Source organism: Muscardinus avellanarius (assembly GCF_963383645.1).
Source record: "Muscardinus avellanarius genome assembly, chromosome: 9".
Taxonomy (NCBI): Eukaryota; Metazoa; Chordata; class Mammalia; order Rodentia; family Gliridae; genus Muscardinus; species Muscardinus avellanarius.
Genome location: NC_137795.1, coordinates 54843765 through 54856793, shown reverse-complemented (window position 1 = coordinate 54856793; position 13029 = coordinate 54843765). Strand labels below are relative to the sequence as shown.

General features: G+C 36.5%; 1 protein-coding gene across 2 annotated transcripts in view; it reads left to right on the top strand.

The window, feature by feature from the left end:
* Nucleotides 1-8072: 8072 nt before the first annotated feature.
* The window catches only part of PCLO (piccolo presynaptic cytomatrix protein), a gene marked incomplete at both ends in the record, with an annotated part of 389946 nt that continues 384989 nt past the window's right edge, over nucleotides 8073-13029 (top strand). For both annotated transcript variants that reach the window (XM_080701058.1, XM_080701057.1), the window contains one exon: nucleotides 8073-8311. In XM_080701058.1, the coding sequence (XP_080557184.1) occupies nucleotides 8073-8311 (239 nt within the window). The remainder of the gene's footprint in view (nucleotides 8312-13029) is intronic.

Below are 13029 nucleotides of genomic sequence, written 5' to 3'. Positions count from 1 at the left end.
AAGTTGTGTGTATGAGGTTCATTCAAGTACATAGACATAACCTATCCTCTGTGTATGTGTATAAATATATATTCTATTAAATAATATATATAGTTTCTACATATACATATATATGTATACATATATGTATATATACATATACACATTATTTATATTCTATTAAAGATGTGTATATACATATATTCTATTAAAGTTAGTTTTGTAAGAAGTATCTCCTGCCACTGTGTATTAGATTAACACTATTTTTTTAAAAGACAAAGAAATAAGAATCTACAACGGCTCAAACATAATATTTTCCCTCCTAATTTACAAAGGGTGTGTTAGTTACCTTTCTGTCACTATAATGAAATATTTGAGATAATCAACTTATAATGAGAAACAGGTTTTTTGGCTCAGAGTGTCCGAGGATCAACACATCCTATTGCTTTAGGCCTATAGTAAAAATGACTCACCTTATTGCCAAGAAATTGAAAAGAATGAAGAGGGAGACAAGGTCCCAAGTTCCTTTCAAGAGACACACTATGGTTCCTTTGTGCCAGGCCTGGAAGCAGCACATTTTAAACAGGCGGCATTTGGTCATAAGGTCACACTTACCTCTTAAAGAAGTTAGAATCTGTGGTCAAGACACTTACCCCAAAGGGGATAAAACTAATGTTAGTGAAAAGTGAGCATTATTCAACCCAGTATGAGAAGTAATCAAGAAGGTAAATGTACCAGATTCTGTTTTTTGGAATGACAATAACTTTTCCATGTATCCAAAAAGCCCTCTAGTTTTCATTTATCATATTTGGTTGAATTTCCATGTACTTATTCTTCAATAATAGGCTCTCACCTTTCTAGAATTTCCTCTTAAATCTTCTAGAATGACACAGTTAAGAACTCTTTATTGTCTCTCTAGTTTTAGTATACATTTTACAATGTGTCATGACCAGAATTGTACCCCATCCATATCCTAAATGCAGATAACCACTCTTTTGAAAAAGGTAAATTTGTGTCTTTTATAATTTTCTTCAAAAATAATTTATAATGATGGCAGCTGTGTTGGTAAGGCCTTTAATTACAGCTTCAATGAAAAGTCTACACTAACTTCTAAGTGCCTTTTTCTTGTCTTTAGTTTTGCAACTCTGACATTGAAACTTGCCATCCTTCTAAAGCAGTGATTCTCAGCTTAAGCTATATATTACAATCAAAATGACAGTTTTAAAAAATAATGACACTTCCCCTGCCCCTCAAGATTCGGATTTTATTTGTCCGAAGTATTGTCCAGGTATTAATTTTTCCAAAATAAATATTTAATACAGATATAGATATTTAAAATATTTTGTCAGAATTTTAAGCATTGTTATATGAGTAATTTGTATGCCCAATTTTATTCTACACAACTGTATTGAGGCTTATATATTTTTTCCCATTTGCACAAAGACCTATGCAGGATCAAAGCCTCCTGAATTTTTCTCCCATGAGCTTGGAATTAACATGTGGAGAAAATGTGGGTCTCTTTGAAAATCTTAACAAACCTTGTACTTCAGCACATATGATGATATTGATTGAAACACAGATGTCAGATGTCCTTTGTTCTCCAGGTCCTACATAGCCTATGTCTGTAATATACATCAACTTGGATAGGAAGCTCTGCATTTATTAAATTCCCTTGTTGCCTTTCATGATCCCTGGAATTGAGTGCAGTCCTGCTCTTTCTTATCTGGTTTACTGTAGCCAGCAGGGACTCAGCTGGGTCAAGGGGACTTTACTGGTCCTCCCTAAGGCCTCAGCTGAGATGGCAATAGGAAGTGGAAGCTGATCTTCTCTTTTCATGTGGTGTCACCAACTTGGACTTTTTCATAACACTGAGATCTCAGGGTACAAAGAGGCCAAAACTAGAAAGCTAACCTGGAAAATTCTATAATACCCCCACATTGTTTTAGTTTAAAAAAAGAGCGAGAAAAAAGCAAGGCTGGGCTTCAGTTCCAGGCAAAGAGTGAAGAAATAAAACCTACCTCTTGATGAGAAGTGTATGGTCCTACCGAAAGGAAAAGTAGACTGCTATGAAGATATGAGGAACTGTGATTCCTTGGAGTCCAATATTGTAAAAAGCTTCCACACTCTGATAATACATTTGATAGTGTACAAGTGCATTCATATCTTTTTTTCCATTTGTTACAACCACACAGAGAGATGGCAGTATTATTTTTTTCCATTTTACAGTTGAGCAGCCTCAAATTATTAACTGAATGGCAGGCCATGCATGGTAGTACATGCCTGTAATCACTGTACTTAGGAGACTGTACCAAAAGGATCCCAGGTTTGAGACCAGCCTCAGCAATATAGACTCTCAGCAACCTCGCGAGACCCTGTTTCAAAGCAAAGAAATAAAAATGGCTGGGGTATAGCTCAGAGGTAGAAGTCCTTGGGTGGTTCAATCCGTAGTAACTAATACACCCCCCCCCCCACACACACACAGAGTCAATAGAGTCAATGGCATACCTTTCCAAATATAAGATGGCAAAACTAGGATTTAGACATCGTTAATTAAAAAATCATAGCCAAGCGTGGTGGCGTGCGCTTGTAATCCCAGCATTCTGGAGGCTGAGATTGGAGGATCACGGTTTGCGGACAGTGTCAGCTACTTAGGCCCTCTGCAACTCAGTGAGACCTGGTTTCAAAATAAAGAATAAAAAATAGGGCAGGGGGTGTAGCTTGGAATTCGAATGCCCCTGGGTTCCATCCCCAGACCCGCCCCCCCCCAAAAAAAAAATCATGAAGAACAAGACATGTGCAAATGTCCCCATTTTCCACATAATAGATTCTTTTTCTTAATTCTTTTATTTCTTATTTTTTATTCTTTTGGTGGTACTGGAGGTGGAACCCAGAGGCTTTTTACCTCCGGGCTATACTCCCAGACCTATTTTATATTTTATTTGGAAAAAGGGTCTCACTTAAGTTGCTGAGATCCTCACTTAAGTAGCTGAGGCTGGCTTCAAACCTGCGTGATTCTCCTGTCTCAGCCTCCCAAGCGCAGGGATTACAAGCGTGCGCCACCACGTCCGGCCACATAATAGATTCTAAAGCTCTTTCCTAAATTAATAATGTTCAGTCATCTAAGTTGTAACACCTTTATATATTTAAAATTTACAAAATAAATATTTTAAAGTGACAAAAACTAATTACTTAATATTTTACACATCATATGTCTATAGGAACACATTTTAAATACAAATGACGTTCAAGAAAAAAAAATGATATTTCAGAAGTCAGAACTTGACAAGTGCATTTACCAAACTTTTCTTACAATATCTCTGTTTCCTCCAAAACTTAGAAGTCAATTAATAATCAACTGTAATCTCACTGAATTTCCTCCACTCTAGCTGTAAGTCCTACTTTAAAGTAGAGCTAACAAAAATGGCTGAGAGTAGCAATTTAGAAGCAGCTCAACTATCACAAAAAATGAAACGCTGGACCTGAAGCCACTGAAGATCTTGTTTCACCACAGAAACATAGTCTTCTATTACCTCATATTAGGGAGAGAATATTTTAAAAATCTGTATTTTCACTCATAGCAAATTTATAATGTATGATGCCTGCATCTATATAAACATGAATTTGCAGACTCATCACACACAAAAATGCATATACATTTAAACATAAAAAGAATAAGTTTAGCTGGGCGTGGTGGCGCAGGCTTGTAATCCCCGCACTTGGGAGGCGGAGACAGGAGGATCACGCAGGTTCGAAGCCAGCTGCGCTGGCTTAAGAGACCCTGTTTCTAAATAAAAAAGTATAAAATAGGTCTGGGAGTGTAGCCCGGAGATAGAAGGGTTTCCAGGAACCCCAGTACCACCACCAAAAAAAAGAAAAAAAAGAAAAAGAATAAGCTTACTTTGAGTTTTATCACTCATTACAATATGAAAAAATACTAACATGGCATATACTGTGTTGTTATTTTTTCCTGCTTATTTTTAAATGTAATACAGCATTTTTCTTCAGTAATCAGGCTACATCATGTTTGTTAGTATTTAAAATAATCAGTAATAATTATTAATGTATATACAAGACTTAAAAAGTAATCTTGGAAAGTTTGAAATAAAAAATTAAAAAGAAAATATTAGTTTACATATGTTTCTCTCATTAAACATATATGAACTTTGCTGATTTGCTTTATTTGTTCTTGGGGAATTTTCTATGCACTTTGGTGGTTTAATTTTTATTTTACTAGTTACATATATGATCACATAACTTTTCACATATTTATTTTTTATTTTTTATTGGTGCATGGTAGTCGTACACATCACCCAATTAACCCTTATCCAATTCCTACCCCATTTTCTCCCCCACCCCATAGATGAGTAAATAAGGTGAACTAACTAAGGGGTATCAGAGAGGGAAAGAGGGAAATTCCCTACTGTACATAATATACATTCACAAACATATCAAAATCAATCACTAAGCCAAAGATGTCACATAATTTTATGGAAATGTCTCTCCTATGTTTTCAAATGTGTACTTTGTGCAGTTTTCATATATTGTAATGAACTTGTTAAAAGCATAATTTTAAATAAATATTTTCATAAAATACTATTAGTGATAGCAGATCTTACTTCTCTTTTCTCCTATATTGAGACACCAATGAATAATTTAATTTATTGTTATTATAAATAATAACCACGGAACAGCTTTTTTACAAAACCATTTTTGTATCTCAAAAAATTTCTTTAAGACTTATTTCTAGAAATATATATTAAAATATTTTTAGGCTACAATTAAGTGTTCCCCAAATAACTCTCTACAGTATTCTATTTATATTTTCACATTTAAGTTATAAAAGGGCCTATTTTACAACATATTAACTAGCTTTACCATGATAATGGTATTAATATTATTGCTTTCTAATTAGTTTAATAAATAGATTTTTTTATTTAATAAGCAAAATAGATTATATGAAAATAACTTACTTTTAGGTATTTAAAATCTAGTGGGATGACATATTTTCATGTATTTGCAAGCTATTTTAACTGCAATTTTTGCAAAGCCATTAATTTATTCAGGTATTTCATATATGCAATACACTGATGGGCTTTTGATTTAACATTGGGTTGACTGGCATCTGCAAGGTCATGTGTAGATGGGGCTATTCTATTGTAAGACACCATTCTCTAATCATGTTTAGTTGCTAGCTATCATAGATACATTTATTACTATCATGGCAAAAACTATCTCAGAAAGTGAGACAAGAATTCAATGAAAAGAAAAGCTTCGGTTACAGGCATTTCCATTTTAGATGGACATAAGGTATACATCATTAAAGGTCTTCAGAAATTGATTCTGTTCTTGATCAACCTATCAGGCTGATTGAATTAGATCTGAACTATCAGCTTGTGAATTAAACCAGAATTTAAATGAATAATCATTGGAGTAACTATACAGTGAACAGAGAACAACAAAGATTTTTGGTATAACACCATTAGTTTATTTATAAAATTAAAATAATTGTGGTAATTTTTTTTCTGGGTAAATGAGAAAGTTATCTGCAGCACTTGACTCCTCATTCTTGGACCTTCAGTTTCAGAGAATTCACACATAAGGAATGCATTTGGATGCAACTTTAGTGTTTCTGTTTAGCTCAAAACCAACTTAAGATGGTACAAGCAATCATAATGCAAAATGGAAGACTGAAAAAAAAAAGGTGTTTAAAACTCAAAGTCACAAAGGTCCTGAAGGCAAAACAATTTTTTTTTCTTTTTGGTGGTACTGGGGTTCCTGGAAGCCCTTCTACCTCCGGGCTACACTCCCAGACCTATTTTTACATTTTTTTAAATTTGGAAACAGGGTCTCCTAAGCCAGCCGCGTTGGCTTCGAACCTGCACGATCCTCCTGTCTCTGCCTCCCAAGCGCGGGGATTACAAGCGTGTGCCACCATGCCCGGCCCAAAACAATTTTAAAAACTCAACAATCAAAACATTTCCCAAGTGTCCTCATCAACAGCTCTCTTGTTTCACAGTCCATTTACTCTTCCCACCATACAACTTACTGGCCTGTTTTCTGATGATGTTTGCTCCTGGGGAAAAGGAAGGAAGAAGGTGCAAGGATATCTTTGTAAAATGGGCTATATAATATTCCTGTCTTACAAATTATTACTTTTTTCTTAATTTGACAACTAAGAAACACAATTCTGTATACTGACTATCACTTATTTCTTACAACTTCACTGTTTTCTATCTACAATGAAAGAAAAAAGTGGAATTAGCATGTTTTCTTGGCTTATTATTATAAATCTAGAGTTTGAATCATTTTCCTAAGGCTAGAGTTTGACATTGTAATCTTCATTATCAGTTTTTGAAGCTTGTAGTGAATGTGATACATCAAATAATACCTTATTCTACAAAGCGTGAGCATTTTATGAGAAAACAGCCATCTATGAATGTTACTGATTCCCAAGAAGCCTGGTCTATAAAGTGGGTACCCATTTTGAAAGAGAAGGATGAGGTATGAGTATATATTATTTTCCTCCACACCTGACCATTAGACTGTCATGCTGTGCAGGCTTGATTTGTTTGAAACGAGAGCATTCAGTTTGACTTTGGAAGTCACAATTTAGTATGTTATCAGAGAAACAAAGTTTACTCAGAGTTTTTGTAGAGATTCAACCAATGATAAGACTGCCTCTGACGACTAGCAATCTTTAAAAGCAATAAATATAGTCAGAAATTGTTAGAACTATGATACTTTTCTAGTTTTAAAACAAGTAGAAGACACTATTATTTATTGACATAATGATTTTGAAAAAAGGGAAACTTATTTTCTGAGAAGCCTATTCATTTCTGTATTATTTTATATTCCTTACCATTGTTAGCTTTTGATTTTCCTTAACCTTAACAGCTGATACATTGACTATGTTATGAAAAAAGCAGACAACAAAATTAGGATTGCAGAGCCAGTGCTGAACAGACTCCTATTAAGAAAAAGAGTAGCAAGAATGTGAGAGCAAAGCATGGTGGTGGTGATGGTGGGTGTGTGAAAAAGTAGGTGCTAAATCTCTGCTGCTAACCAGCTGTGTAAAGCATACTAATTTACCTTTTTTTGTTTTTTTCTCTCCACATTTTTTAAAGGGGTAGGAGAGGGACGGAAGAAGAGAATAAAATGATGTCTTCAAAATTTCACATTATTATAACATTTTAATATTTAACAAACTATATTTTATTGTAGTTCTGCCTGGTGCACAATTACCCATGATCCTTTACTTTTGTGTTGTCCATTTGGGGAAGAACACAAGCTATGTGTTCAAAAACCTTACCTGCTTACTGATGTTGTATGATTTAAAATGGTTTTAATCTAATTATTCTGGAAAAATTTCTAAACAGAAAGGGCCATTCTCTTAGCTCCTTTGGGGATACCTGCCTTAAAGGTATGGCGAGGTTTTATCTCTTCCAGTTACCTGAGCCCTTTCCTAGGATCTTGTAAAACCCTTTCTTAAAAAAAAAAAAAAAAAAAAAAAAAAATTGAAACTACAAATCCCAGGAGCCAAAGCTGGAAAAAGACAGTTTGCTTTCAATCCTTCCACCCTCCCTTCCCCTTAAATCTAGTCCGCTAAAACCCAAGTTGAGGCAGCCTCAAATATGCCTGCGAGAAATATAGGCGCCTTCCGCGCGGCTTCCCGGTGCGCGGGGTGGGCTCCTTTAAATCGGTGCTGAGGCGGCGGTGGGCGTAGGCGCGGGCATCACCTGTTCGCGGCGGCGCAGGCGCAGTGCGCGCGCGGCCGGGGGCGGGGCGCGGCGGCGGGCGGGGCGGACGGCGCCGGCTGGCCCCGCTCAGATCGCTGCTCCCGGCTCGGGGCGGAGAGGCGGCGTCCCGGAGGCGTCTTCTGCCAAGGTTGCTGGCGCTGTCCAACATGGAGGAGGCACCGGCCGCGGGCGGCACCTGCGCGCAGGACTAATCCCCGCCGGCCGGCGTGCGCGCTCTGGGTGTGGGCCGGGGGCTCGGCCGCCTGCGCCCCGGCGGACGCCGGCTCGGCTCGGCTCGGGCTTCTGCAGCGGGACGCGGCGGGGCGGCAGCGCCGTGGCCCCGAGCCTCCCGGAGCCATGGGCAACGAGGCGAGCTTGGAAGGGGAAGGGCTCCCCGAAGGGCTGGCGGCGGCCGCAGGAGGGGCCGGCGGGGCGGGCAGCGCCTTGCACGCCGCGATCCCGGCCGGCATGGAGGCGGATCTGAGCCAGCTGAGCGAAGAGGAGCGGAGACAGATCGCTGCTGTCATGTCAAGGGCGCAGGGGCTGCCCAAGGGAAGCGTCCCCCCGGCCGCTGCGGAGTCGCCGTCCATGCACAGGCACGCACAGCATGATGTATTTGACCGGGCATATATGTACGGCTCCCCGTGCACATAGGTTCCAGCCCGTATGTGCTAGCACGGCGGTACATATATGTCTCCTCTCTGCATTTTATTCTCCCTAATGGGTGGCGGTAAAGAGATCATAAAGCCTTTGGATGGGCAAAATAAAAATGATGCATTGTAGAGTTTCTGGTGGGATAGTCAAGGGTTACATTCTTGGAACTGTGATTTTAGGTTGTGATTTTTTTTTGGCCCTTTGCAACCTTTTCCCTCTAGGATGGCATGGAGAGACGCCCTCCAGTGTTTTACTAATCTGGAAGTCTTCCATTAATACCACACGGACGTGATGGGAAAGGGATAGAGCTGGGCTGGGTGTTTACCTGTATCTGTTTAAACCGCCTCAGCGTTTCGGGATCTTTTTTCTCTGTGAATGTTGTCTAACAATACCTTTCATCTCCCTGGAGGTGATTTGTCCTCTCTTCCTACCTGCTCCCAGAGGAGAAGAGGAGCTATATAGGTAAAAGGCACAGACTGAATATACCTTTTATATTCAGTGAGAGACCCTAAAATATGTTGTGGCATTAAACAGATGGTTTGGTCACAGCAGAGCAGGTGCTGTACATGTATTTCAGAATTATCATATGCTATTTTTTAAACCATTGCTCTTTTTTTATGCAAAAGTGACTTTCAGTTTATGGGAAGAACATGTGAATTTGTATTACCTTAAAATTAGTTTTCAATACACACTTTAATAAAAGCAAAACATATAAATGACAACTTGTTTCGCAATTAAAATAGTTAACCTAAAGATTAAAAAGTAATCTGAAATATTAACATATTCTTTTCCCTCTCCACTTTTTATTTCCTTTCATCACATAAATTAGTTGTTTTCAAATTAGAATACTAAGAGGGTATAATCATTGTGCTTGCTCTGCCTTTATTATAGTAAACAAACCCTTTAACTTTGCACCCTTCAGCAGAGAGCAATTCTCTCTCCATGGTCCTGAAACCATTCCTTCTTTACATCTGATGGAAAACGACAATTTTTATTTGAGATATTGCGAATAGGAAAGATCTGGATATATAGGTGTAGAGTCCCCTACTTCATAAAATAACATGTTAATATAAGTCAATAATACATGTAAGTATAAATATATAATTTTCAAGATAATTATACTATCCAATTTAATGTAGAAAAAATTAAACATTTTATTGATAGTGACAGTATTTTCACATAATATCTCATAGTGGAAAATCTGTCATGTAAAACCCTATTTGTCTAAAGAAAGCCATTACTGCTAGTGAAAATTGGCCCCATTATATTGAATATATTTTTAATATTTAAAATCTAGTAGTGTTAGGTTTTTTTAAAAAAAAATAAAGCTCTTTTTATTCACTACTTTAAATAGTAAAGTTTACAGTAGGTACTATTTTTCTATGCCTGATAAAAACTTGACAGAAAATGTTTATTTACTATATTTTTATAGGTCAATAACAAGGTAAAATACTTTTATTAACCTGTTAGAAATATCACATTATAACTTTTTACAATGATGCATATGCAACAGGTCTAGCATGCTGGCTACAAAAACCAAGAAAAGTGGGATATTTGAGTTTTATATTTCCAACATTCTTCCTATTATTTCTCCCAGAAAACTGTTAGTTTATGCAGTATTTGTATTGATAATATAGTTTTAAAAATCTCTATTTGTAATTTTGCTACTGTGTTACTGTTTTTAATAATTTTGTTTTGGTGTGTGTGTGGTACTGGGGTTCCTGGAGACCTTTCTACCTCTGGGCTATACTCCCAGACCTATTTTATATTTTTATTTGGAAACATGGTCTCTTAAGCCAGCGAGGCTGGCTTTGAACCTATGTGATCCTCCTGTCTCTGCCTCCCAAGCACGGGGATTACAAGTGTGCACCACCATGCCCAGCTGTTTTTAATAATTCATCTCTGGCCTGAGACAGTTATTGGTGAAAGCTTTCCCCAAATACTCAAGTGTTTCTTATTTTGTGAACTTGCTTACATTTTACTGAAAGATTTCCATTAGCTATACATAGCTCTTGAAAAAAGCATCCCTATATATGACAACCAGAGAAACACTTGCTATCGTTGAGACTTTTAGAATCATGTTAACTTGACTGTGTGTGTGTATGTGTGTGTATATATATATATATATATATATGCATGAAAGTGTATCCAAATTACTTTAAATTTCAAGTGTCAAAGAGATAGGAATTGGACATGAGTTTTGTTTTTTAAGAAATAAGTATCTGTAGCCCCAAGACCTAGATTCTTATCCAGTTGATTTTAATTGACTCATAGCAAATTATATGCACTTCTCAAGGAGTATAACTTTCAGGTTTGTTGCCTCTATATGAGACTAATCATACCTGTCTTACCTATCTTAAATTCTTATTATAAGGATTAGTTAAAAATTGGCAGTGATGCTTTTGTTTGATTTTTAATTTAAAGAAACCCTACAAATATGAAACGTGGTACTATCAGTATCAGTTATAGATGACATGGTCAGTGACAGCTACAGACAAGCTGTGTGTTGGATTATATATTGTTATGAGTTATTTTGTTGTATTTACATTCTTTTACATATGTTCAAGTCAGTGTAATGGGATAGAAATCCTTCTCACAATATCCTACCTACCAGTCAGGATACCAGATTTCTGTAACTGACTAATTTATGACTTTGAATTAACCTCTTAAGTCTTTAAATCCCAGCTTTAAGTCTTCAGTTAAAAACTAATAGGAAGGTCAGGTGGGGCAGGTGGTGCATGCTTGTAATCCCAGCATTCAGGAGTTTGAGACTGGAGGACAATCTCAGCTACTTAGGCCCTTCACAACTCAGACCCTGTTTCAAAAGTTAAAAAAAAAAAAAAGAAAAGAAAAAGAACTGGGGGTGTAGATCAGAGGTACAGTGACCTTGGGTTCCATCCCCAGCACCACAAACAAACAAACAAACAAACAAACAAACAAAAAAACTAATAGGAGCTGGTGTGATGGCACACATCTGTAATCCCAGTACTTGGGAGGATGAGACAGGAGGATTACAGGTTTAAAGCCAGCTTTAGCAATTTAGTGAAACCCTACTTCATAGTAACAACAACAACAATAATAAAAGGACTATGGTGTAGTTTATAAGTAGAATGCCCCTGGTTTAAATCCTCAACCTCTCCCATCAGGAAGAATAGATATTCCTAAAGTTGCTTATCTTTCCAACATTTTAGAATTTTATGTGAGTCAGCACTGTAAAATTATGTCAGTAACTGTTGTATTATATTTAAAATATTTTGTTATTCCATCTGATTTTACATTCCTATATTTGCACATATATTTACCTCATTTTGGTTGAAATTTGTTTTCTACTAAGTTATGAAAGAAAAATTCTCTTCTGGGAATGACAATAGTAAAATGAAAAGGAAGGTAGTGTTCAACATGAGTGCCACCAAGTTAGAAGTAGAAGACGGATTACAGATGAAACGCTGAATTGTTGTTTCATTGTAGACTCAGAGACGTGCAGTTTTATTGCTTCTCTTCATTCTGTTTACAGCCAAAGATAGATCATGTGAGAAGGACTTACTAGAAAACTTTTCTAATTGAATACTTTAGAAGAACTCTGGCTCAATAGGTTCTTTCCCTTACTATCCTTTTGAGCCTCCCCTACTGAGTAGCCAGCTGCACTAGGGGATATTTCTTCCTTTAGAATAACAAGCCAAGATATCCGGGTTCTAGAATGAATATAGAATATATCCATTTATATCTTAGAAGGCTCATAGAAGAATTTGAAGTGAAAAGAATTCAAGAAACATTAGTCTAGAGTAAAACAAAAACCTGATAGGTTCATTCATTGATTTGCTCATTGTTAACCATCCGTTTATTCATTAATTCATCAAACATTAATACTCACCTACTAGTTGCCAAGCTTGGTTCTGGGAATGAAAAGAAGAGTGAAATACCACTCTCTCTAGTTCAGTGTATAAGGCACAGATTACAGTTTAGTTTTCTTTTTAACAGAACAACAAAATCAGGAGACCAAGTTAACTAAAGCACCTTTACATTTTTGTTTGGTATTAACCTGATATCTTCTCTTCATGATTGCTTTCCTATTTCCTACTCTCAGAACTTGTATGCTTTACTCTTGTTTATTTAACATAATAACTAAAACTAAGTTTAAATTGTCTGCAACCTTTATGTCAATGTGGGTCTTCTTTGACAGGGGGATTCTCTAATATATAACTTAATATTTGTAGGAAGCACATACAATTGTAGTTATAGTACAAGCAGTTTGCGTTCAATTTTGATGATTATTGCTAAGAGAAGTATTTCATATTTATGAAGCCCCTTTCTATTTTACATATATGCTGCATTAAGTGAAATAACATATTACAAGATAATCATTAAAATAATTTTAATAGCATTTTCAAGAAAGTACAGTTTAGTAAGTTTAACAATAGATGTTTCACATTTTGCTTAAAGCTAAGGTTTTAGACACTACACGAGGAACCAGTTCAGTAAGCTGCATACATAAGTACCTAGAGGATTACATGTGGTCACATCTCTAATGTAGTACATTATATTAATTGAATGTAGAACATTTCTAGAACAATGTCAAAATCTGAACAGTCTACCTCTTTGAAAACAATCCATTTTCAAATGTTCACTATGACTCTTCTGCCTACATATAGAAGGAAACACA